This window comes from Somniosus microcephalus, chromosome 3 (assembly GCF_052327205.1).
Source record: "Somniosus microcephalus isolate GS21.2 chromosome 3, FLI_Smic_1.0, whole genome shotgun sequence".
NCBI classification, from domain to species: Eukaryota; Metazoa; Chordata; class Chondrichthyes; order Squaliformes; family Somniosidae; genus Somniosus; species Somniosus microcephalus.
This window is the reverse complement of record NC_140989.1, coordinates 78049673-78075218: the sequence shown is the minus strand read 5'-3', so window position 1 is coordinate 78075218 and position 25546 is coordinate 78049673. Positions and strand designations below refer to the sequence as shown.

The following is a 25546-nucleotide window of genomic DNA, read 5'->3' as shown; positions in this document are numbered from 1 at the left end:
GGACCCCAGCGATCCGTCCCCCTGCGATCGGACCCCAGCGATCCGTCCCCCCTGCCCCCGCGATTGGACCCCAGCGATCCGTCCCCCTGCCCCCGCGATTGGACCCCAGCGATCCGTCCCCCTGCCCCCGCGATTGGACCCCAGCGATCCGTCCCCCTGCCCCCGCGATTGGACCCCAGCGATCCGTCCCCCTGCCCCTGCGATCGGACCCCAGCGATCCGTCCCCCTGCCCCCGCGATCGGACCCCAGCGATCCGTCCCCCTGCCCCTGCGATCGGACCCCAGCGATCCGTGCCCCCGCGATCGGACCCCCAATGGCTGACTCACCTCACTACTATACCTGACTATCTCCCCAATGATCTACTCTTGCCCCCCCCCCCCCCAACCATAGGCAACTTGCCTCCACTCCACTCCCCAGTTGCCTACCCGCCAGCCAGCCAGCCTCACGATCTGTGTGGCTGCGGCCAGGAAACCCATTTAGAAAATTTAAATCAAGTCCTGCCGTTATATTCAGCACAACCTCTGGGAAACTGTACTTCCAGATTTCCCAGCCACTAAATCAGAATGTGATCAGTCAGGTGGATGTGGGTTGGACTGGCAAGTGGACGAGGCACCTGTGTTTGGGACAGGATTGGCAAGAGGTGGCGACGAGAAGAGGAGTAAAGGTAGAAATGGCTGGATGTGGCATGAGGGAGTGCTTGGCCAGAGGCCTGATTTTCTGAATCCTTAGTGAGGTGGTGCTGTGGAGAACAGCCACCTAACCTTGAAAAGGGAGCTGGGAGGAGTAAGTGGAATGTGATGGAGGTCGCAAGACTAGAAGTGTTACAAGAAGTAAATGTTCCACATACAGGGAGTGCTATATGCAGAAGGATTATAGATACTTAATACTAATATAAGTCTTGGGCAATTCATTTAAAAAAATCAGTTTGTGATTTTAAAGGCACATTTTCAGGCCTCATTTCTCATTGGAGTCTGGGAACAATAGTTAAAAATGTTCTGGAACTGCTCTATAAATGTTCCCATTTACACTAGTGTTAAGAAGCAGACATGTTGTATTGGGATAGCCGAGGCTGTCACTCTCCTCTTCTCAAAATGGAGACAGTAAGGTGCTCAAGTTGTAACACTTGGTGTGGCGCACTAAGCTTCTAACTTTGGACAGAGAGCACATGTTCTTTAGGTTATAATCACCTTGGCATGCAAAAACCCATGGACTCACCATGGTTACTTATTTTACTATTCAGCACTAGAAGATCTTTGTACTTGATATCACCAGACAATGGAAAGGGGGGTTACCCTGCTACTAGTTTTCCTGCTGAGGTGGATCTTTCCACTAACTGGAAGCTTCCAAGGAATTCTTGATAAATTTATTCAGTGAACTGAATTTGAATTGAAATCACCAATAGAACTCTGATTCTTTATATCTCAGTTAAGTCCTTTGTTACTAAAATTAATGTGGGTCAATGCTCATTTGAACCAATATTTTGAAAACGTACTCTATTTCCCAAATGTGTTTACTGGAACTTTTCTCTTTACCTTAATTTTCTCTCCTTCACTCCCTCACTATAGAACACGACCAACCAGGTTCATCCAGTGATAGTGACTTGCTGTCATTGACGGTGGATGTGGATTCTCTCACTGAATGTGATGATGGAATGGCATCAAATAGAAGCTCCCCAAGCAGATATACAAGACTTAGTTCCTCCCCTGAACCTACTGCAAGATCTGCTACACCTCCTCATCAGGAGAGGAGCAAAGATGGAACAGAAGGAAGCAAAGGCCTGTGGTCACAACCAATTGGAAGTCTGAAACATAGAACGGGGAGAGGTGACTACTTGGCAAAGGCAGGAGAGCAGATAAAGCTGGCATTGCAAAAGGAGGCAGAACAGGATTATGAAGGTGCCTTCAATTTCTACAGGAATGGAGTCGATCTGCTTCTTCAGGGAGTTCAAGGTATGTCTAATAAAGGTTATTAATGTCCTACTTTTGCAGGCTTCTTGATTATAAAATATATATATATACACCAATAGTATTATACCCGGTCATATTTTTCTATTGGAAGTGTTTGTGTTTTTGAAAAAAGACAATGAATTCCAGAGCGCTCTTCTAAATATTTTAATGCATTTAACATTTTTAAACAGGTGGGATGTTAGTGTTGGGAATGGAGCACTTTCCATTTCTCCACCAGACATTCTCAAATAACACAGAGTAAAGCACCCTCTTCTCTGCTTTAACAAATGCCTCCGCCCCAACTGGAGAAGAACACCCCTAATTGAACCGGTCATCCTCTTTCAGAGAATTTATCAATTTATTGCCAAATTAGGGACAATTTTACTGGCCAAAGTCATGAATTACATTCTATGAGACTACGACCAAGGTCCATTATCATTTCTTGTGCGTACATACTTCCACCATCACTTTGCCTCCCTTGTCCTTTTCCATGGAACTGCCCTTGTTTGCTTCCACTCCTACCTGTCCAAATTAGCAAGAAGATTGCCAGTAATGACTTGCAGCCATGCTGTTCCTCGGTGACATCATCCACAGGCATGGGGTGAGCTTCCATTTGTATGCTGATACTTAGCATTACCTTTCCACCCCTTCTCTTGATCCCATGAACATCGATCTCTGTGCTGTAAGATTGCCCATCTTGCAATACTACAACAACAACAATTTGCATTTATGTAGGATCTTTTAACATAGAAAAAAGTATCTTATCGAGGCATTGAGGATTACAAGCCGATGAAGAGGAATTAGGAGGGGTAACCAAAAGCTTGGTCAAAGAGGTGGGTATAAAGGAAGGGCCTTGCACATGCCTGGCTACATATGGGTGCATACATTTTATGCCACCGGACCATCCCTCTGGAAAAGGGAAGGAGGCAGGGATACGGCAGAGCACGTCTCTAGTGTACCTCTGATCCACTGGAAGACCATTGGGCATGGCCAGAAAGCCTAAGCTGAACAGTTCTGGCTAACTTGCTGCAATCCAAAACCTGATTTGCCCACAGCAGCAAGCATTTATGCTGCAGTTGGAATCGGTATGCGTGTCTTCAAACCTGCCTTCATGACTTTGTTGTTAACTTTGGGCTGTTAGGAGTGGCAAAGTAGGTGGGGTATAAATCACTTTAGTGTTAACAGGGCTGCAACAGATGTCCATTTTTGTGGGCCAAAGAGAAGTTAATAAAAAAAAGTCAAATCAGCAGCATAAACTAATTTCTACTTGTCAAATATTATGACCCAGCAGTCTTTCAACAAAAACAGTTAATGGTGTCTAGATTAACTCCTTTAAAATTGAGCTCGGTAAATATCTGTATTTGAGTGTGATTTTATAAAGGGGTAGATAATCAAATATTCCATGGAAAATGGTGGCTTCTTTGTTGATTGGATCATGGAAATGTCTTGTGAATTGTAGGGATTTGCTTGACTGATTTTGGGATTTGGGAAGAAATTGTGTAGAATTTTTCCCTTGGCTGATTCGATAAAGAGGGCAGAGTTCATGATATGGTGGCTTGTACATGCTGTATAGAAGAAGCTCCATTGATGTGTATATATATATATATAATCGGTACTTCTGTCTTTCTGTCTGTCTGTCATCGCGTGTGCGTTGCGGGTATGCACTCGAAAGTTACAGGGCGTACCTACGCGCGCGTTACCTCCAAAGAAAGCTTACGCTTCCGAGACGGTTTTAAGCGTATTTACGTTTCGGCCGGGCTAAAATTGCGCCCGCGGTATCCCAAAAACCTTCAACATTCCGCTCATTAGCTACAGAGTGACCTCGAGCTCGACCAATCGTACGCCGGGTTGCTGGCGTGTGCCGCCGGGCCAATCGGTGCGCGTGTGGCCGGGCTTTATCATTCTGAACCGAGGTGAGTCGCCGCCATCTTGATTCCAAACTTTTCCTTTCTTTTTCCCGCTTTCTGCGTCTTAAAAAAAAACGTTGCTTTTAAAACACATATTGTTTTTTAAAAAAATGATTTAGAAAGTAATTAACTTATCTAATCTCATTAATTTTCCTACCTTTCCCCGTTTTTCCAGGTAGGCCTAGAAGCCTCGGCGTCTCCTCTGCACCCACGCCCGAGCTAGGCACCTCCCGGCCCCACTCGAAGGCTGGAGGGCCGAGCCTCAGCCCAGCGCCGCTAGGGTGCGCGCGCAGCAGGAGCTGAGACGTCTCTCTCTGCCGGGGCTTGCTGAGCGTCCCGCGTTACCCTGGCAACCGGGCCCGCCGGACGTCTCGCACAGCCGCAATCGGCGGTCTTCACCTCGGGGGGGGGGGGGGGGTGCCGCGCGTGCAGCAGGAGCAGCTGAGACGCGGCGTCTCTCTCTCTGGCTTGGTCAGCGTCACGGTTGCCCTGGCAACCGGGCCCGCCGGCCGAGAGAGACGCCGCGTCTCAGCTCCTGCGTGCGCAATCGGCGGTCTTCACCTCCGGGGGGGGGGGGGGCGCCTGCCGCCCCTCCCTCCCCCCCACCCTCCATACCCCCCTCCCTCCCCCTCCTCCCCCCCGCCCTCCCTCCCCCTCCTCCCCCCCGCCCTCCCTCCCCCTCCCTTCCCCCTCCCCTCCCCCCGCCCGCCCTCCCTCTCTTCCCCCCAGTCGCTCTCTCTCTTTCTCCCCCCCCCCCCCCCCCCCCCCCAGTCGCTCTCTCTCTCTCTTCCAACAACAACATGCCCTCGAAAAAGCCTCGGCACCGCCGGGCACTTCAGCTAGTATGTATATATATATATATATAGTAGTTAACACTTTGGCCCTGAATATTTATGTAGTTGAATTTGCTAAGATTTACGAACCACAAATTGTTTGACATCAAAACTGATTTCTCAATGCAGTACAAAATAGTTAGCTTTTTGACTACATTCTGGTTAATGAGTGTTTTTACAGCTCCTGAAAATAGACCCTCCCGTGTTTGTTCATTTTAAGGGTGAGGCTTCCTCTTTTTAACATAGTTTCTCTTCTCCCTACTGTTGGGTGCCCGCTCTCTAACACAGTTCCTCATTTTGTGGTTTAGTAACCTGTTAGAAAAAGTAACGCTGTTCTGGAACACTAACTGCTGGGAGCTGTGTAGGCATTATCACGGGTGATACTTTTCTTTTCTCCCATTTCAGAATTCTTTTGCACCCAGTGGGGAAGCACAGAGCTTCAGTTCAGTTCTCCACTACAGCACCTCAACTGAGATCGAAAGCTTAGGGTGTGGAGAATTTTACATGCCCCACCCCCAAATGAATGTCAGGTGAGGATAGAATTGGGTTCAGCTGTTAAACTGCCACCCCCCCCCCCCCCAACTCCATAACACATCTGACATTTAGATAACCATAACTCACCAGCAATATTTTGTGTGATTTAAAATACAGCACATTTAGTTCATTTAATGGGGTAGTGTCATTGTAATGGGGAGTTTTCAGGCAGACTTGGTTGCTTAGTTGGTTTGCACATAAAAATGCAGCTGCATTGCTGCGATGTTGGTCATGGCTATCAAAAAAAGCTTTGTTCCACAGCGCAAGCAGCAACGACTTACAATTACACAGCACCTTTAACATAAACAGAACATCCCAAGGCTCTTCAAGAGTGAGGGGAAAATTTGGACACTGAGCAGGAGTTGAGAGAAGAGCAAGAGGAAGAGTCTAAAGGTGAAAGCGAAGGGGTAGGTTTTGAGGGGGCTTTAGAAGGTAGGGAGAATTAGTATCATTGGAGAGCTTTGAGAGAAAATTGCAGTCATGATGGCTGAAGGCTGTGCTAATGATGGTGGAGCAGAGGGAGGGGGCGTGCACAGTAGACTCAGAAGAGCAGAGTGCCAGAGCTGCAATGTAGAGGTTGCAGAGGTAGGGTGGATTGAGGCAGTTTCATAATATGGTTGTCGCATTTTCATGTGTGTTTATTTTTATCGGTTCAGTTATGGTTGGAGAAGTTTACAATGCTGCAGTGCAACAGTGTAAGTCACATCATTTATATATGAGTAAACACAGCAAAATGTGGTACACAACACTACCGTAGGTATGCCACTCTCTTTAATAGACTGGTCCGTAGAAATCAAAAGGATTTATGTACTACATAATGTATTTTTGCATGTCCAAGAAAAAATGATTGGGATACTTTTATTTCCCTTGCAAATAGAATATCTGATTGTGGCTCCTAAAAGTTGATTTAAATTTACTGTATGCAAATATGATCTTACTCTGCACATAAATGAACCAAATGAGTCAATTTTACCAGGAGCTCCAGGCAGTACAGTACATTTCAGAAAATGTTTTTCAATTAATAGACTAATTGTAATCATTAGTATAACTGCTTGGAAGTAAATGGGAACACTTTCATAGAATTTACTGGAGCTTTTTGTAAATCTGCACATAGTAATGACAGAGGGAAACATTGTGTGCACTTTGTGAAACTTGAGTTGAGAGAACTGCATTAGTTGAACCATGGCAAGTTATGGCTGCCCTTTTTTTGTACTGAATACACAGAAAATCACTACTTGCACACTATAGCAAACATTAAGCTACAGTATCATCATTTAGAAGAAAACAGCTATAATTATGATCGTATGCATGGGCTTAGTATTAAATGTGTTAATTTGGTATGACACGTTAATTACCTGCTTCTCCAGATGTTTAGTGTATTGTTCACGCAGTTTACAAAATAATTACAGTAAAGTTGAATGAAAATAAAATAAGCGGGTGGTTTCTTGCCTTAATATTTTCATTCAAGTGAAACCATATGAGTCGCAGCTGCACAGACGCTAATGTAAGCGAAATGGTTACAGAAACAACAAAGGTTACCATTAGGAGGCTTTTGTCCAAATATGTCCCCAGCTGATTTTATCCTATCATACATTTACTTCAATCCCACCATCACAGCTACTCCCTGAGATGATTTCAAAGACCTTGTTTCTGCTCCGTCTGTGTTTGCTGTAAAATACTAAGTTTGTAGGGGATAAAAACAGCAACATTTGGAACCAATATAATGCCTGTTCATTTTGCTTTGAGAACTAATTTCTTTATAGTATTCAAGTCTGCTGTCCCAAGACCTATGTGGATATTGGCTTCTGTACATCTCAGGTAGTGAATAGTAAAAAAAAAAAAAGTAGTTATACAAATCTTAACCTAACCCTAGAACATTTTAGTTTCTAGTGAATATTCTTTAAAGAACCAATGGCTGGCTCTGTAAGTTAGTTATACAGGTACCTTACCCAAGTGGGCTTTCTTGATGTGTGAGCCCAGACAGTGAATGCTAACAGGCTATTTGACTATGAAGTGAATCACAGGCAAGCTCAGCCTTGCCCTTATCCAACATAAAGTGGTCACTGGAAAGCAATTTGGAGTAGGAACCCTAGCTGATTCCTTTCCTTCCTTTTCTAGCTAGCCCAAAGGCCTACGGTCAAGTGTAGTGCTCCCAAATGATTTTGTGGCTGAGATCAACCAACTCGGCAAAGACCAGGAATTGAACCTTGAACCTCTGATCTGTATGACTTCGTACCACATGATATGGTGCATTATCCACTAAGCCAGGAACCATGGATGCCTCGAGCTATGTGTCTGTAAATGCTGCATAGGCAAACATTAATTTGCACCACAGTAACTTAGTTTGAATATATTAAGACACTTGATCCTGCTGATTTCCTTATCAGAATCCTGTTCCCCTAGAATATGTGATGAGCTCGATAATGCACCTGCATGCAAGTAAACAAATACTATGTCATTGCTCCTGTGACCTTTTCTTTGTTGTACATTCTAAGGTTCAAATATGCCATTTTACAGGCTCTTTACTTTAACTGCTTTTTGAATGATGCTCAGAACATATTCTAGAAATGTTTTTCGGAGAGGATTTTTTTTCTATCTTTGGTTTCTAGTAAATATTTAAAAAGGCTTTTTTGCTTCAGTAATGACTATGCAGGTGATCAACAACAACACCTGCATTTATATATCTCCTTTCACATAGGAAAACGTCTGAAGGTGCTTCAGAGGTGTCTGGGGAAATGGACATTGTGACAAAGCAGAAGAGATTAGGAGGGGTATGACCAAAAGCTAGGTCAAAGAAGTGGATTTTAACGAGGGCCTTAAAGGAGGAGAGGGTGGCAAAGAAGCAGATGGTTTAAGGTTAGAACTCCAGAGTGTGGGGCTTAGGAGGCTGAAGGTATGGCTACCGCTGGTGGGGTGAAGTGGGAGATGCACGAAGGACTGTGGTCAGAGGAATGGAGAGTTTGGGGGGGGGGGGCGGTGTGGAGTTGTAGGGCTAGTTACAGAGATGGGGAGGGATTTAAGGACAAGGATGAGAATTTTAAGTTTGAGCAGATAGTTTATATCTAAGCCTTAATGGATATACATATATAATATGGGAGAAAGGAAAAGCTGTGAATGCTGAAAATTTGAAATAAAAATGGAAAATACACAACAGCTAATTCATCTGAAAGAAACCGGTTAATGTTTCAGGTGCATCCTCCTGATGATGGGTCTCGCTCGAAACATTAACTTATTTTTCTCTTTCACATAACGACTGGCCTATTGCATATTTTCCAGCAATTTTCATTTTGATTACATGTATATAGTAAGCAAGATAGATTAAGTGTCAATCAGTTGAGGGAAGGCTGTGTGTAACTTTTGAGTCCCTACAGGGAAAGTGTAATTTGAATTGTAGGACTCAAATGTAAATATTCTTTTTGATTTACATGTTTTTAAAAAAAACATTAAAAGCTTTCTTTTTGCAGCTGATTTTAAGAGTGCAGTAAACAGAAGTAAACCTGTTTGGATTTGTGGTGATGCTCAGAATTTTTTTCCCCCCCAAGCATTACATGTGCGTTGGTGCTATTTGGGTCACAATTTCTGTTCAACAGTTACATATGTTACTTAGGATGTATAACATTTTGTAAAATATTAATAGACTACAGAATCTAAGTTTTGTAGTTAGTGTTCTTTACTCTGTACTTCTGCACTAACTTATAGTTGCTAGGGGAAAGTAAAACTATGTGCCCGAACCAGGAGTGGAGTTGCTAACATTCCTAAAGCAACTGTAACAACATACTGAACATTACATTTTTAAGCAAAACCTGGTTATTTAAGTTGTTTAAAGTAACTTTAAATAGTTAAGGACATCAACTGCTTTTCCCAACAGTTTAAGAACTTTGGAGACAGGCAGTGCTTCCCATGCAGAATCTTGAGAGATGTTTCTGTTAACCACTTGGTTTCCTCTCTTGGCAGTAATTATTGTCACGTTTCCCTCATTCGGAGCCTGTTATGTGGTTACAGAATCTTTACGAGCATACTTTCAGAGAAGTGTTTTTTTGACATTCTGTTTGGCGTTCGCAGCTCACTGGCAACATTCAAATAAGGCTAGAACCTGAAAATGGTTCGGGTCTCCCAGCTGTGGTCTTGAGCTGAAGTTGAAATAACCCCCCACTCCCCACTCTCCCCCCCCCCCCCCCCCTCCTATTGTTACTCTGATGACATACTGGAAGATTTCAGCAGGTGCTGAGTTTAGGCACTTGTATCTCCAAAAGCTAATATACGTGATGGATGTGGTAATGTTCAGCTTAGAGAAGATTTAGCAAAACAAAGTGTCGTTACATTGTGCCACAATATGAAAAATGCTGATTATACTTCTGTCTGGAATCCTTCATTAAGGAAGCAGTAGCAGGGCATTTAGAAAAACATACTGCAGTCAAACAGAGTCAGCATGGTTTTAGGAAAGGGAAATCATGTTTAACAAATTTGCTGGAGTTCTTTGATGACATGACAAGCAGGGTGGACAAGGGTGAGCCAGTGGATGTGGTGTATTTGGATTTCCAGAAGGCATTCGATAAGGTGCCACATAAAAGGTTACTGCATAAGATAAGAGCTCACGGAGTGGGGGGTAATATATTAGCATGGATAGAGAATTGGCTAACTAACAGAAAGCAGAGAGTCGGGATAAATCGGTCATTTTCTGGTTGGCAAACGGTAACTAGTGGGGTGCCACAAGATCGGTGCTGGGGCCCCAACTATTTACAATCTACATTAATAACTTGGATGAAGGGATCGAGTGTAATGTAGCCAAGTTTGCAGATGATACAAGGATGGGCGGGAAAGCAAGTTGTGCAGAGGACTCAAAGAATCTGCAAAGGGATATAGACAGGCTAGGCGAGTGGGCAAACATTTGGCAGATGGAGTATAATGTGGGAAAGTGCGAGGTTATCCACTTTGGCAGGAAAAATAAAAAAGCAAACTATTATTTAAACGGAGAGAGATTACAAAATGCTACAGTTCAGAGGGACCCGGGGGTCCTTGTGCATGAAACACAAAAAGTTAGCATGCAGATACAGCAAGTAATCAAAAAGGCAAATGGAATGTTGGCCTTTATTTCAAGGGGATTGGAGTATAAAAGCAGGGAAGTCCTGCTGCAACTGTGCAAGGTATTGGTGAGACCACACCTCGAGTACTGCGTACAGTTTTGGTCTCCTTATTTAAGGAAGGATATACTTGCATTGGAGGCAGTTCAGAGACGACTCACTAGGTTAATTCCAGAGATGAGGGGTTTGACTTATGAGGAAAGGTTGAGCAGGCTGGGCCTATACTCATTGGAATTTAGAAGAATGAGAGGTGATCTTATCGAAACATATAAGATACTGAGGGGGCTTGACAAGGTAGATGCAGACAGGATGTTTCCCCTCGTGGGAAAATCTAGAACTCGGGGGCGCAGTCTCAGGATAAAGGGTCGTCCTTTTAGAACTGAGATGAGGAGGAACTTCGTCTCTCAGAGGGTCGTAAATTTGTGGAATTCTCTGCCCCAGAGAGCTGTGGAGGCTGGGTCATTAAATACATTTAAAGTGGAGATCGACACATTTTTGCAAGATAAGGGAGTGAAGTATTATGGGGAGCAGGCTGGGAAGTGGCTTTGAGCCCTAGATCAGCCACGATCTTATTGAATGGCGGAGCAGGCTCGAGGGGCCAAGTGGCCTATTCCTGCTCCTATTTCTTATGTTCTTATGTCTGGACTCTTGAGACTGGAATTTTCTCCACACGTACAGAGGTCGAAGGCTCTGTAAGCATGTATGCTTATATATTGGCCCAGAAATTAGGGTCGGGGGCTTCCCGCGGGTGCAAGCCCCCGATCTGCACTTACCTTGCGCGCCGGCCGTTGAGCTGTGGGCCCCCATGGAATTCCGATCCGGGGCCTGGTCCAGCTGCCAGCGCGCTGAGCTTGCGTATCCCAGGGGCGCAGTTAGTTCGATGTGTCCCCTGGGATCACGTGGGCCATGTGGAGCCAATCGGAGCAGGGAATGCTCCATTCATAAGTCTGACAGGAAGTGCTGTCAAGACTTATAAATACTACGGCCCCAAAACAGCACTAAATCTTCAAATAAATTTTTAAAAAACATCACATTTTTTAAATAAACTATAAATTACATGAAATAACTATTAAACAATTTAAATTTTTGAAAAAAATAATTTTATTTTCTAACGGGGCTAAAAATAAACTTGCCTTGCTTTAAAGTATTTAAAAATAATAAACCTGTGGAAAAAATGTTTTAATTTTAATTAATTCACCACTTAGCTTGTAAAAAGCAGGCCTTACACCTGCTTTTTACATTTCTAACTTCTGCAGACTTACGTTCCCGGGAAAGACTGTTTTTAAAAAAAAAAAAACCCGAAGTTTGATGCGCACGCGCAGCCTCTACTGCGCACGCGTTCGACCTCTTAACCCCTCCTTTCAGGGGAACGGAAGTGCCGGTTTCCCGCGCATGCGCAGTGCATGCAGAAAACCGGCACTTCCATTGGGCCTACGGGTGAGTACCCCGTGCGTACTCACCCATGGAGACCCGAATTTCTGGGCCAATATTAAAGTTGAAATGATTGGGGTTCATTTTTACCTTCACCGCTTGGGTTATAATCTGGCAGAGAGGATTGTCCACCCATTGCACAACCCACCGATTTTTATTGCGGATACCGCCCAAGGGGTGAAGAAAAATATTATTCCCATTAAGTGGCGTTTTAATGGGTGGTAACTTGTAAGTGTTATTAGCACCACATCTCCTGACACAACGGAATCAACTAGGACTTCCAGTAGATATCCTTGTGGCAGTATTGACTGGTAGGTGGCGGGATTGGATTTGAAGGCTGTATTACGGGGGCCTTGCATTTGGGAAGAGGTGAGTCCATAGCAGGGGAGGCCTACGCTTTCCTCATGGATCCTGGAAGAACACACCTGCTCCTCCTGGTCTATAAGGAAAGTTTAAAAAAAAGTTTACCTATTTGGGCCTCCTCTGATCCCGGCTACTCCTCCCGCTGTTTTCACCTGGCAGGAAAACTACAGCAGGTCCTGTGCTCAGGCCACCAGTTAAAATTGCAGTCGGATCCCGATTATTTCATTGGGATCCTACATACATATATTAAGAAGGACCTGCTGGCTTCGGGTGGGTGTCCTTGCTGCCTACCCAGTAGAGCAGGTTAAAATTTGGAAAAGTGAGTTCTTGGCAGCTTTCCGCTGGGCAAGTGACCTGGTGGATGGGTAGGGTTAAAATCATCCCCCAAGACTCTTTTTCCAAAGTGGTCTGAGGTGAAATGCGGGTGGTGAATCGCAAAAGCTGGGAAAGAAAGCAGGTTAGAAAAAGAGACCAAGACATTGCTGTTTAGCAGAGCAGACTGCAGTGAAATAAAATCCATTTTCCTTTTGCTTTTGTCTTTCTCTGCTGGCTGTCTTTTTGCTGGAGGCCGCAGAACAGTGTGTTTCTTTTTTGCTTTTTTTTGCTTCTCGCTGGTTTCTTTGCAATGTGCAAAGAAACCAGGTTAAACTGCAGAAATTCAGGATCCTATTTTCTTTATCACTGTGATATCTTTTGGAATAAATTGTATACTAAAATCTGTTACAGAAATGACATGGGAAACTGGATGTTATATAGTTTGTATCCTTTACATCCATGCTTGTATATTAAATTCATTTTGTTTTCCCAAAGCAACTGTAACTGCCTGAATCAAGAGAGGAGTTTGCGAGATTCTAAAAAGCAACAGTAATAATATACTGAAGATTACAGCTTAACCCCAGAATTGGAAAAGTGCTGCCATTGGAAACTGAGGTTCTGTAGAATATGTTGCTTTTTGCCACATGTCTCACTGTTCAGAGATGTGTGTATTGAGCCACATATTCCTGTGGATGGCAGTAAAGAGCCCATAATCAGTGAGTTGTGTGCGTCACCCACAGAACAGGCTGATCTTTGTTTTCTGAATTCAAACTAGTAAAAGCAACTGCTGGAGCAAAGATAACTATATTGTTGCTGGTCATATTGTGTGGTGCACATGCCGGGGAATCTGCAGTCTGTTCTTCCGAGCCCACTGCTAATAGCCTGCCTCTTTTATGAGCGTACGTGCCACCCTACAAAACTTGAAAAGCTGTCAAACAGCTTCAGAAAAGCGGTCAACTCAAACAAAACCTGAGTAAAAGTCAATGACCAAGGCCGTTACTTCAAGGTGACTGAATAAGTTAAACTTTTTTTTTAATGCATTGAATTTCAGAATTTTTATTGGTGTTTTGGAATCACATTCTGCAATTCAGTTTGTTTTCCTGTAAAAACTGATACCCGATGGCCTCATATATACATATATATTACCTATGAAAAGAATTTGTTACAGTGGGAGTGGAGTGGGCCATGATCTTGTCATAACTTAAGCTGAAGCTATGGCCAGGTATTACATCAGATATATTCTAGATTGAAATAAACACTAAAGTATATAAAGATGCAATTTTTGCAGTGGTGGGTTTAGACATTTTTGACGAGGGAATAAGCTCTGATGCAGCAATTTTTCCCCCTTGGGGTTGGGTATATGATCCTCAGAAAATGTTAGTTTTTGAAATTTGTTGGTGCTTTTTTTAAGCACTTTGAAGTGTATTGAGATTCTGCCACTGGGTTTTTGAATAGGGAAAAGGTGGCAGCAATCCTTTCTGCTGAACAATTCCCCCAGTCAAAACTTGGTTATATTTAAAATCCATTTAAAGATTTAAAAAATTGAGTTTCTAAAGTTAGTTTTGATTTTAAATAGTATGCCAATTGGTTAATTTTGTGCTCCTAGATGATTGTACTCAGTGTCTGTTTTTGCCAAGCTACCCAATCTAGGAGCCAAGCTCCTGTCTCCGTGTGACACTGTACAATGAGCTTTCCCCATACAGAGCAATTGATGACTGAGTATTTGCTGCTGTGTTTATGTGGTGTCACCAAAGAGTCACTTCCGGTTGCCCTGGAAGCTCATTACAGCAAATGAATTCCAATAATATCGCGATTCGCTGATCGGAGAGGAGAGCCATCCCCAAGCCGTGTATAATTCGAAGTATTTGGTAATAAACCGTGTAATTGGATATAACTAAAATTTAAAGTCAAAAATTGGAACTACTGGATGCCCTCATTGTATCTTCAGATTCTCAGCTCCACAGGAATCTGGGCAACAGAAGAGAACCAAAGAAATTTATCATTGTGATGCATTGCATTTAACCTGGAGGGTCTCTTTATCAGTATTTATCCTCCCATTTAGGTGTTTTGCCTTACACATGGCCTCTTCAAATTAGAACTCAACAGACTCCAACTTTTTTGTTCTTTTCAGCTACTTTTGCTTAATTTCCCCGATTTTTCTTCACTTATAAACCATTTGTCAGCCGAGAGCAGAGCAGAGTTTCAAGAGGTTGTAATCGTTTCTATTTCTCCGCACCTAATACTTAACTGACAATCAAAAGTCTGACTTCAAACCAGAAGGTTGAGTGTTGAATTCCCAAAACTGTCTGTCACACCAGTTCCGTTGACATTCATCAGCCCTCCATTGAATAATTAGATGAAATGGAGCATATAAGTCATGGCTTCATCTGACGAGGAGACAATGGTTTCACTTTCTTTGAGATCATGGTGGAAGTTTTTGATCAGAATTTTGTAACAGATAGAATCTTACAGCACAGGAGGAGGCCGTTCGGCCCGTCATGCTCTTTGAAAGAGCTGTCCAATATAGTCCCATACCCCAGCTTTTTCCCCATAACCCTGAAAATTAGTCGTCTTCAAGTACATGTCCAATTGCCATGCTAATGCTTAAATAATTAATATGTTTCGAATGCACTCTGTTTATAGATAACACAAACTACAGCACATAGCATAAAACTTTACAGTTTTTTGCCAAAATCTTATGGGTTTGTTACACATGCCTGTAATCTACAAGCGTGTGCCATGTGCTCTGTATTATGCATGTTAGCATACTGATTTATGGAGCATAACTTTAAAAGAGAAAGGCCGCATATAAATGTGTTTTCATTATACTCTCCAGCCGTATAATATAAGAAACTGCACAGATATTTTCTTTATTAAATAAAAGTTACTCCTTGTCTCTGCCTCTTTTTCTATGTCTGCTAATCTGTGCTAAATCTGTATATAGGTATCCACTAATTGGTACTTTTGTTGCGAATAATCTATTCAATTAATTTTTTCAACAATGTAACCTTCTACACACCTCGGATTTGGGAATGACCCTTGAAATTCTTGCTTTCCCTGCAACAGGCCTTGCACCTACTTTGCTAATAGCTCCAGTCTGCATTTGTAAGAGGGTGCGGGGAATTAATTAATTGCCCTAAAACCCCTTGCATCATATATCTCCTGTGTACGTGCTGAGCCATTGCACATTTAAAGAGCACGTATACAGCGCTAGGACTTGTGGGGCAGTTTGTGGTCCTAAAGATCATTGGGCATTTAAAGGAGCGAGCAGGTCATGTGAGCACTACTTTTTGCTGATTGTTATGCGAATGGTTGGCAACGATGTATGAGACTAGTAAGAAACCCTAAATATTTTTTTAAATGTTATATCCTGTAGTGAATGTGGGCTATATTCTCCTGCAGTGTAATGAAAGCCAGTGTCACTCCAGTACAATTCATGTGATTTCATCATGGAAGCCTGTCCCCCCAAGCACTGTAAACTTTGTTAAAGAAAGATTTACATTTATATAGCGCTTTTCACGACCACCGGATGAAGTACTTTTGGAGTGTAGTCACTGTTGTAATGTGGGAAACGTGGCAGCCAATTTGCGCACAGCAAGCTCCCACAAACGGCAATGTGATAATGACCAGATAATCTGTTTTAGTAATGTTGATTGAGGGATAAATATTGGCCAGGACACCAGGGATAACTCCCCTGCTTTTCTTTGAAATAGTGCCATGGGATCTTTTGCGTCCACCTGAGAGAGCAGACAGGGCCTCGGTTTAACGTCTCATCCGAAAGGTGGCACATCTGACAGTGCAGCACTCCCTCAGCGCTGCACTGGAGTGTTAGCCTAGATTTTTGTGCTCAAGTCTCTGGCGTGGGATGTGAACCCACAACCTTCTGACTCAGAGGCGAGTGTGCTACCCACTGAGCCACAGCTGACATTGTTGTCCATCACTATCCACCAACAGGATTAAACAAGTTTAAAATGGATTAAAACTGCTACAAATTCCACCACTCCTACATGTATTTCAATTAAATAAGAAGCTGTAATGTACATAAAGGATTTAACACATCTGAAAAGTCAGAGAACGTTGTTAAAGTCCTCAGATTTTCTCCATGTTTACAGACATAATTTCAGACCTTTGTGTTACTGCCTTATAAGGTACTCAAACCCAGGACTACATCCCCCCCCCCCCCCCCCCAGTAGAGCTAAACCACATCTCTCCTCCCCACTACTACCAGATAACTACCTCCAGTGGGGCATGTTGCATGCCATTTTGGTGCGTGTTCTCTGCTTTAAGAATGATAAGGAATATAATACCTGCTCATTTACATTTTTCACAAAGTAATGGGCAGAGTTGTGGAATTGAATCCCCATGCCATCTAATAAAAATGGAATTTGACTTTTTCAATGATGTTCCCCCTACATGGCATAAACACTTATAAAACAGTGCATACTCTGACTCACCATGAACAACACCTTGGAAGGTCTACTAGTACCCTTCGTACTTTTATGTAATCTCATTTTAGGGTTTAAATGATGATAAACTGTATCAGTCAATGTTCAGTGGGTTAACATCTGAATTTTTCAACCAGGTTAATAGGTATCCATTCTTATCTATATAATGGTTGTAAGTGGTTTAAAATGAAGAAATTTTAATTAAGTATATGCACAGATTAGTTTATTTTGAGTGCTGTGATCAAAAATCTAACTTTTAAGGGCTTGCCCAAAGGTCATTTCTTGTACCCAAGTCCAATTTGGCATGTCAATGGACACAAAGTTTACGGATGCAGATCAGTCAAATGATAGTTTTAGAAAAATCTGAATAATGCCCCACGCACACGGCCCCTTACAGCCCAACCACTGTCAGAGTTGTGTGTGATGTCACATCCCCATTATGACATTTGCGGCATGTCCCTTGAGGGACATTTAAATGAGGCAGTGGTGCTGCCCGTCTCATTTTCCTGCTTCGGTGCTGGGGCAGTACTCCATTATAGGGGTGCCCAAAAGAAGCGAGTCTTGACCAAGTGCACAGCCCCACTCATAAGAAGACCTGAGCAGGACTTGGGTACCAACTGTTAGAGCCAGAAGGTAAATACCTTTCTCAACACCACCAGGGCAAGGACTGAGGCTGGAGGTCCTCTGGCTGCTGTTTTTGGACAGTCCATTATTGGTGGCCATTATTGCTGTTGCAGGCTTCTTCCTTCCAGGTCCAAGGCCCTGCAAGGGGGCATGCATGTACCGGGGGGATGTCTGGCCAATTTAATTAAACTGCACTTGGAAATCCAGACGTGTTCATATCTGGCAGAGTGTAATGACATGACTAGTACACAGGCAGAGCTTGAAGGAGAAGCAAAATCAGCTACATAGACCGCAATTTTGTCAATGGATGCGGCTTGGGAGCGGGTCAGCTGGTTTCCGGGTTTCAGTCCCGCCCCCAACTGCATCCAGCCCACGGACGTGATTTGTTAAGCCTGCCAATTAAGAGGAAGCTGGTCAGATGACGTCATTTGATGATGTGTCATCTGCCGGTTTTCTTAAAGGGACCACGCATAATTTTTTTTTGACAGCTCATTTCTCTGTTTGACAGCATTGAGGTGCTGCAAACACTGACAATCACTGTACAAAGGTGAGCTCTTGCACCCAGGCTCTCCAGTGACTCCCTCCTTAGGCTAGAAGAGATGGCAGCTCAGGTGAGATTACAGAAGCGATCTGTCACTGGTGAGAGAGGTTCTCCCAATGAGCTGGGATTAGACATCCAATTCAAAACTTGTTACCTACAGAAAAGTGTAAATGCATGAAAAATGATTTTCCCAACATTTTCTTTCCTCTGAAACTCACCAGTGCACCACTGGATCCTTCACACCACTTCTGCAGCTGTCATCAATGCAGAAACATTGCAGCAGCCACACTTACCTTGCGTGGTGTCCGGACGTCGGGAAGCCCAAGGCAGATGCAGCAAAATAGAAAAAGAGCCTGTTAACAACTATCAAGTACCTTTTAACAGGCAGTTAAGTGGCTATAATCCTCTTCCCGCCACTAGATGTCGAGTCCATGCCCAAATCGGGGACCCGACACTGGGAAAGATTGATTGGAGGCGGGTTGACAGCGGGTTTCTTGCCTGCTGTCAATCTTTGCAATTTTGACCGGTTTCGCCTCCAAACCCGCCCTCTGAGCGCCAGCAAAATTCCGACCATAATCTTTCTTTAGCTTTATGGGTGGAAATGGAAACTTAAATGCAGCTTATTTGCTGGGAGCCTAGAGAGTCATTGACAGTTACAAAGACATAATTCGTCAGGAACAACCATGGTACGATTTTGTGATATAGAAACATAGAAGATAGGAGCAGGAGTAGGCCATTCGGCCCCTCGAGCCTGCTCCGCCATTCAATGCGATCATGGCTGATCATCCAAATTCAGTACCCTGTCCCTGCCTTCTCTCCATATCCCTTGATCCCTTTAGCCTTAAGAAATATATCTAACTCCTTCTTGAATATATTTAATGAATTGGCCTCAACTGCCTTCTGTGGTAGAGAATTCCACAGGTTCACCACTCTCTGGGTGAAGAAATTCCTCCTCATCTCAGTCCTAAATGGCATACCCTTTATCCTTAGACTGTGACCCCTGGTTCTGGACTCCCCGGCCATCGGGAACATCCTTCCTGCATCCAGTCTATCTAGTCCTGTTAGTATTTTATAAGTTTCAATGAGATCCCCTCTCATTCTTCTAAACTCCAGCAAGTACAAGCCCAATCGACCCAATCTCTTTAAGTTACTGCATGTGATATAAGCATAGTATCACATGCAGTAACTTAAATGTTATATTTTGTATAATAAAGTAGAATATTCTGGTTTTGCTCATCCCTGAAATCACTCTTTATTCAAGCATTGAATATGTTCTGTTAGCGTGGATGAAGTTATGCTTTTAACCTTTTAGCTCACTACCTAGTTTCTGTTAATTAGTCTCATAGAACATTTTTTAGTTAAAATTGTTTCCATTTTTATGTAAATGCCATCATTGTTTTGCTGCTTTGGAGTGCCATTCTCAGTCTGGTGTCAAATGGGCTGTAATTTGCGGTCAGCGGTGAAGCTGGCTCTGAAGTAAGCTTCCCACAAAGATCTTGCGATCTCTGTGGCGAGAAGTTCGGCTTTTCCGACGTCAGTTGAGATCAGTGTAAGTTAATGGGGATCCCCCAGTGCGAGCTGCTGTGACGTCAACAAGCTGTCTAAGCAGCCAATCACAATGCAGAATTCTCACAGACAGGGAACCGGGAAACTTTAAAAAAATGTTAGAGTGCAAAACAAAGATTGGGGCTCTCACATGGAGCAAAGCTAAACCTGAAATAAAGATAAACAAACTTTTAAGTTTAATTAAAATGGATAAATTTGACACTCCACAAAATTAAATTTAGTTTTTCAGGGCCCTAACGTTTGTTTAACGGTCAATACGTTGTTAAAATTCCAGTTGCACCTTATCCAAAGGTGTCTAACTTTTAATGGGGTATTTAACGGCGATATTACCGCAGAAAAGCCAACATTTTTCATCAGTTTCTCTGATTGCCGGCTATGGGGGTGGGGGGTCACAGCGCAGACAGTGTCGGAGCAGTGAATGATTGACCGCAACTTAAGGATTTCCGCGTGAGGATGCGCAAGCGCTACATCCTGACGTTGCGGTCAGTTTCAAAGGGGTAATAACAGCAAACGCTGTTTGTTTGCTGTTATTACCCCCACTGCAACTTCCAGGCCACGATGTTTACAGATGATGTGATCCAAGATATCTGCCATGGATATCCTTTTTGGGAATGAAATAAGTTCTGCAGCCCAATAGAGTAAATATTTGCCTAACAGAAATCAGTCAATCTCTCTCCACCGCCACCCGCCACCCCCCCCCCCCCCCGCCCGCATTGGCAGGAGAGAGTAATTACAGTGTGACATGTTTTCATTGTAAATATGGACATAGGAATTTATAATGGGAAAAGTTGGCAGGAGGTGCTCACAAATGTATTTTTAAAAAATTCTATTACATAGAATTACATAGAAGTTACAGCGTGGAAACAGGCCATTCGGCCCAACCAGTCTGTGTTGGTGTTTACCCTCCACCTGAGCAAATAGTTCTAATCGCATCAACGCAAGACCAAGTGTAGTCTTCAGGTAAAGCAGAGCTAGAGGCTGAGGAATAATTGGGCGCACAGACATAATTCAGTCCCATACATTCTGTCTTTATTTTTTATATTTTCCATTATAAATTCCTACGTTCACATCTATAATGGAAACTACCTATATAAGCTTGTCACACTGTAATTGCATCCTCCTGTTAGCGAGGGGTCTAATTACAACAGGACAAGTTTGCATAAAAAGTGTGCTCAGATGAAAGACCTCTCTCTGTCTCTCAAACACAGTCATCATAGATTTAGTGTTAGCGGACAATAATTTGCAGTCACCAGGACATTCCTTTTGCAGTATATACTGTAAATTGATTTGTGCATAAATTTGCAGTCATTTATGGTGTTGCCTATCATCATCATACAGTATATATTGACTTTGTTTCAAAAACTGCTCTGCAGAGATATTAGGCAGGAAAGAATGAATTGTGACTGTTGCCTTTGATAAGTGCACATTAGAGAATGGTTTGGTTTGAAATATTTAGTCACAGGAGAAACAGTTGACATCTATACCAGTTGAGAACATAATTGAAAAGAGGCAGTGTGGCATAAAGAAAGTTCTACTCCAATGACTGACAGATGAAACCTTTGTATTTTGCATTAATAAACCTAAATACTGTAGCCAATATGTGGTGATGTGGCCAAAAAGTATATTGTTTTCACAGATGGTAATTACTTGTGCCATTTGTGACATTAGCTTCAATTTGAAAGCTGACTACCATATAATCCAGTGTATAAGCCACTCCACTAATTTACTGTTGCTGTGTTAATTTACAAACTCTTCTAGACATAGTGGGTATAAGTTGCAACTCTCACAGCAAATTTAAGTGTTTCTTAACCCTTCATCTTTGATATTTGTAGGTGAACCAAGCCCAAGTCGCCGAGAAGCAGTGAAAAGAAAGACCGCAGAGTATCTGATGCGTGCAGAACAGATCTCTACTCAGTGTCTCAGGACATCCATTGAAAATGGTTCAGTTAATTCAGGGGTATGTCCACACTTTCGTTGCATTAAGGAACAGCATAGATAAAATGCACTTTTAAAGTCCATGAAAATTTATTCTACCCCCTGGGCAAGGCAATTTTCTTTCCACAGGAGTGGTCCCAGTGATCACTTTTTGTATTACTTAGAGTACAGTTTATGTAGATAAAATGAAGTTTAGATATAAAGTGTTAACTAGTAAAACAAATACTTGCTAAATGATATTTATTTTTCAAACTTTAATTTCTCCATGTTTTCAGTTATTTCCTCAGAACCTTTCTCAGGTTTCGGCCTGCTCCCTCGCATATTTCTTGGCCGTGTGGAGGGCAGGTGACCTATTCCTAGGTCTTTGCCAATGATGTTCTGTAGCTTGCTGTTGGGAAGGTGCCTGGGTAATTTGCCCACTGAGAGTAAGCGCCAAACTGCCATTTGCAGAATTTGCCATTTTATAATCAGTAATGCTGCGCTGCCAGTTTCCCATTATTATTTAGCACTTTGAAACCATTAAAAATATTGTCCTACAGTGGAATGCAGTGAAAGCCATGATAGAACAAACTGAATTGTAAGATGCAAAAAGAAAAGCTTCATAAACTAAGAAGGGAAGACCTATGGGTTAGAGTTAAGGTAGTATAATATGTAGACTACAAATTATTTGATGTCCTTTTTTTAATTAAATATTTTCTTCAAATGGATGATTATGTTTAAGGTCTAAGGTTTGTTCTTTCAGAATCTGCTATCACAAGGTACTTCTAAATTTCACTTCAGTGACTTTCGAGAAGATGGAAAGAAAATAGTTACTAGAGCGAACAGTGTGCTCCTCATGGAGTGCACCTGATCCTACAGGTGCATGGGAAAGGATAATCTGAGCTTCATTCCCAATTGTATCAGGAGGTGGCGTCTAGGATCATTTCATACAAGGAAACCCATTTGTCTCTCTATTGCTCACAGTTGAGGGAGTTAGATGCAAAATATTTCGGGTATAATGATTCTAAAAATATTATACAGTTTTCTGAGAATTCAAATCGATCGGAATATCTTTCTGTGCATTTTTCAAAATTTAATTTAAAAAGTCTTGCTTTAATCCACATTACTAAACAGATTATCTGGTCATTATCACATTGCTGTTTGTGGGAGCTTGCTGTGCACAAATTGGCTGCCACATTTCCTACACTACAACAGTGACTACACTTCAAAAGTACTTCATTGGCTGTAAAGCGCTTTCGGACATCCTGAGGTCGCGAAAGGCCCTATATAAATGCAAGTCTTTTTTATATTGCTTCCATTAATTCAGTAAGTTGCGTTGCTATTAGTTTCCAATTGTTGTTTGATTTAATGTTCAAATACCTGACAAACAATTTTTAAAAAAGTCTTACAAACCGAGATTAAACACAAAATTGAATATATTGCCGTGGAAAATGTTACGTCTGTGTATAATCAGACACAGACTGCGGAGAACGGTACAACGGTGTTTACTCAACGTGGCTCACACTGCAACTGATCTGTACAGATTACTACTCAGTGTTATATACAGGTGTGGTCACTGCCGGTACTACAGTATACAGGAGCTGTAAAACATAGTTCCCCCCCTTAAAGGTATATACATTACAATTCCTCCCCTTTTAGATTAACAGTACCATAACACTCATTTAACAATTAAATATCAAACTAATTACAATTAACACTTTTAACATGCAACATTAGCTGAAAATAGTCTATTTATATATTCATTCTTTGGGGAGGCTTCCTGATCCTTTCTGGATAGCGCCTTTCCCGAGTGTCTTGCTCTTGGTGCGGAGGCGATTCTGGCACCCTGTCGTCGGTTGGTTCATCAGCTTCCGATACTACTGTTTCTGGGGTAGATGCGACCTGTACGTCGGGTTCATCACCAGGTACGTATGGGCGAGGCATGGGGTTGACTTGTTCCTGTGACTCTAGGATCTGGTCAGCATGGCGTCTCACGATGCTCTCCCCAACGTCCACTGTGTACATTAGTGGCCCCTGCCGTGTGCATATCATTCCTGGCTGCCATTTTTCTGTTCAGTAGTCGCGGGCCAAGACTGGTTGCCCTACATTGAAGCTCCTTGTTGGCTTCTCATGGATGTGCTGGAATTGCTTACTCTCAACATCTCTTCGTATGTTTGGTCTGAGCAAATCCAGGCGAGATCTTAACCTTCGGTTAAAGAACATCATGGCTGGGGCCTGGTTGGTGACTGCATGTGTCGCATTCCGGTAGGCGAACAGGAAATTGTCCACCTTGTGCTGCAGCGGAATGTTGTCATTGTACATAGCCTTTATTGCCTTCTTAAAGGTTTGTACGAACCTCTCAGCCAATCCATTTGTGGCTGGATGATACGGGGCGGATGTGTAATGCCTTACCCCATTCATTTTCAAGAACCTCCGGAACTCTTCGGACACAAACTGTGGTCCGTTGTCGGAGCAAATCTGTTCTGGCAAGCCATTCCTGGCAAAAATGGTCCATAGGACTGCAATAGTTTTCTCCGTGGTGGTGGAGGACATTTTGATGACCTCAGGCCATTTCGAGTGCGCAGCCACGGCTATTAAAAACATTGAGTCCATGAATGGACCAGCAAATTTAATATGCACCCGTTGCCATGGAGATGAGGGCCACTCCCATGGGTGTAGAGGGGCCTGTGGTGGTGCATTTTGGACTTTCTGGCATCCTGAGCAGCTCTTGGTCAGGTCCTCAATTTGTTTATCGATTCCCGGCCACCACACATAAGCCCTGGCTAGGCTTTTCATTGTTACCCCTCCCAGATGACCCTCATGAAGCTCATTGAGCACTCTATCCCTTAACTTGGGTGGAATTACCACTAGGGATCCACACATCAAGGTCCCCCGGCACACTGACAGCTGTTCTCCTCTTGTCGAGAATGCTGGCAACAGTGAGTCGCCATGTGCTGGCCATCCCTTCACCGTCAAATCATATACCCGAGACAGTGTCGGGCCATTTTGGGTTTCCTTTTCGATACAAGCGTTAGTTACCGGTAGGTATTCAACTATAGTCGAATGGAATATTTCGACAGGATCCACTGCTGGTGCTTCCTCCGCAGTAGTCAGTGGCAGGCGTGATAGCCCATCAGCATTTCCATGCTGTTTCGTGCCCTTATATTCAATCTCATAGTGGTGCGCCCCTAGAAAAAGTGACCATCTTTGTAGTCGTTGCGCAGTCATCACTGGAACGCCCTTCTTCGGATTAAAAATGGAGACAAGAGGCTGGTGATCAGTCAGCAAGGTGAATTTCTGCCCGTGCAGATAGTGATTGAATTTTTTCACTCCCCACACTAGGCTGAGGGCCTCCCTGTCAATCTGGGCGTAGTTACTCTCGGCTGAGGTTAGTGATCGTGACGCAAAGGCTATTGGCCTCTCTGAGCTGTCCGAGAATTTGTGCGACAGCATCGCTCCAATGCCGTAGGGTGACGCATCACATGCCAACCGAATTGGTAATGCTGGGTTGTAATGGGCCAATACCTCTTTCGATGTGATTAGTGTTTTGCTCTTCTGGAAAGCTCGTCTACATTCGTCACTCCACTTCCATGGCACCCCAGTTTGCAGTAGGGTGTTCAGTGGGTGTAGTATTGTAGACAAATTTGGCAAGAACTTATGGTAGTAGTTTACCAGCCCGAGGAACGACCTCAGTTGTGACACATTTTCCGGTGCTGGAGCCTTGACTACTGCCTCAATCTTCTCTGGGGACTTATGTAACCCCTCTTTATCGATAACGTGGCCACAATACGAGATCTGTTTTCTAAAAAAACTCGCATTTGGGGCGGTTAGCTCGGAGCCCATATTCCTGCAACCTAGTGAGCACCTGCTCCAGGTTGGCAAGGTGATCACTGTCATTTTCGCCCATGACCAGGATGTCGTCCAGATAACACTGGGTCCCTGGGATCCCTTGCAGGACTTGTTCCATTGCCCTCTGCCAAATAGCCGGAGCTGATGCTACCCCGAATACCAGCCGGTTGTATTGGTAGAGACCTTTATGGGTGTTG

General features: G+C 43.2%; 1 protein-coding gene across 5 annotated transcripts in view; it reads left to right on the top strand.

The window, feature by feature from the left end:
* The window catches only part of rps6kc1 (ribosomal protein S6 kinase B1), a 174146-nt gene that overhangs the window by 91717 nt on the left and 56883 nt on the right, over positions 1-25546 (top strand). For all 5 annotated transcript variants that reach the window (XM_085981219.1, XM_085981217.1, XM_085981212.1 and 2 more), the window contains exons 7-8: positions 1566-1949; positions 21419-21543. In XM_085981219.1, coding sequence (XP_085837345.1) covers positions 1566-1949; positions 21419-21543 — 509 coding nt within the window. The remainder of the gene's footprint in view (positions 1-1565; positions 1950-21418; positions 21544-25546) is intronic.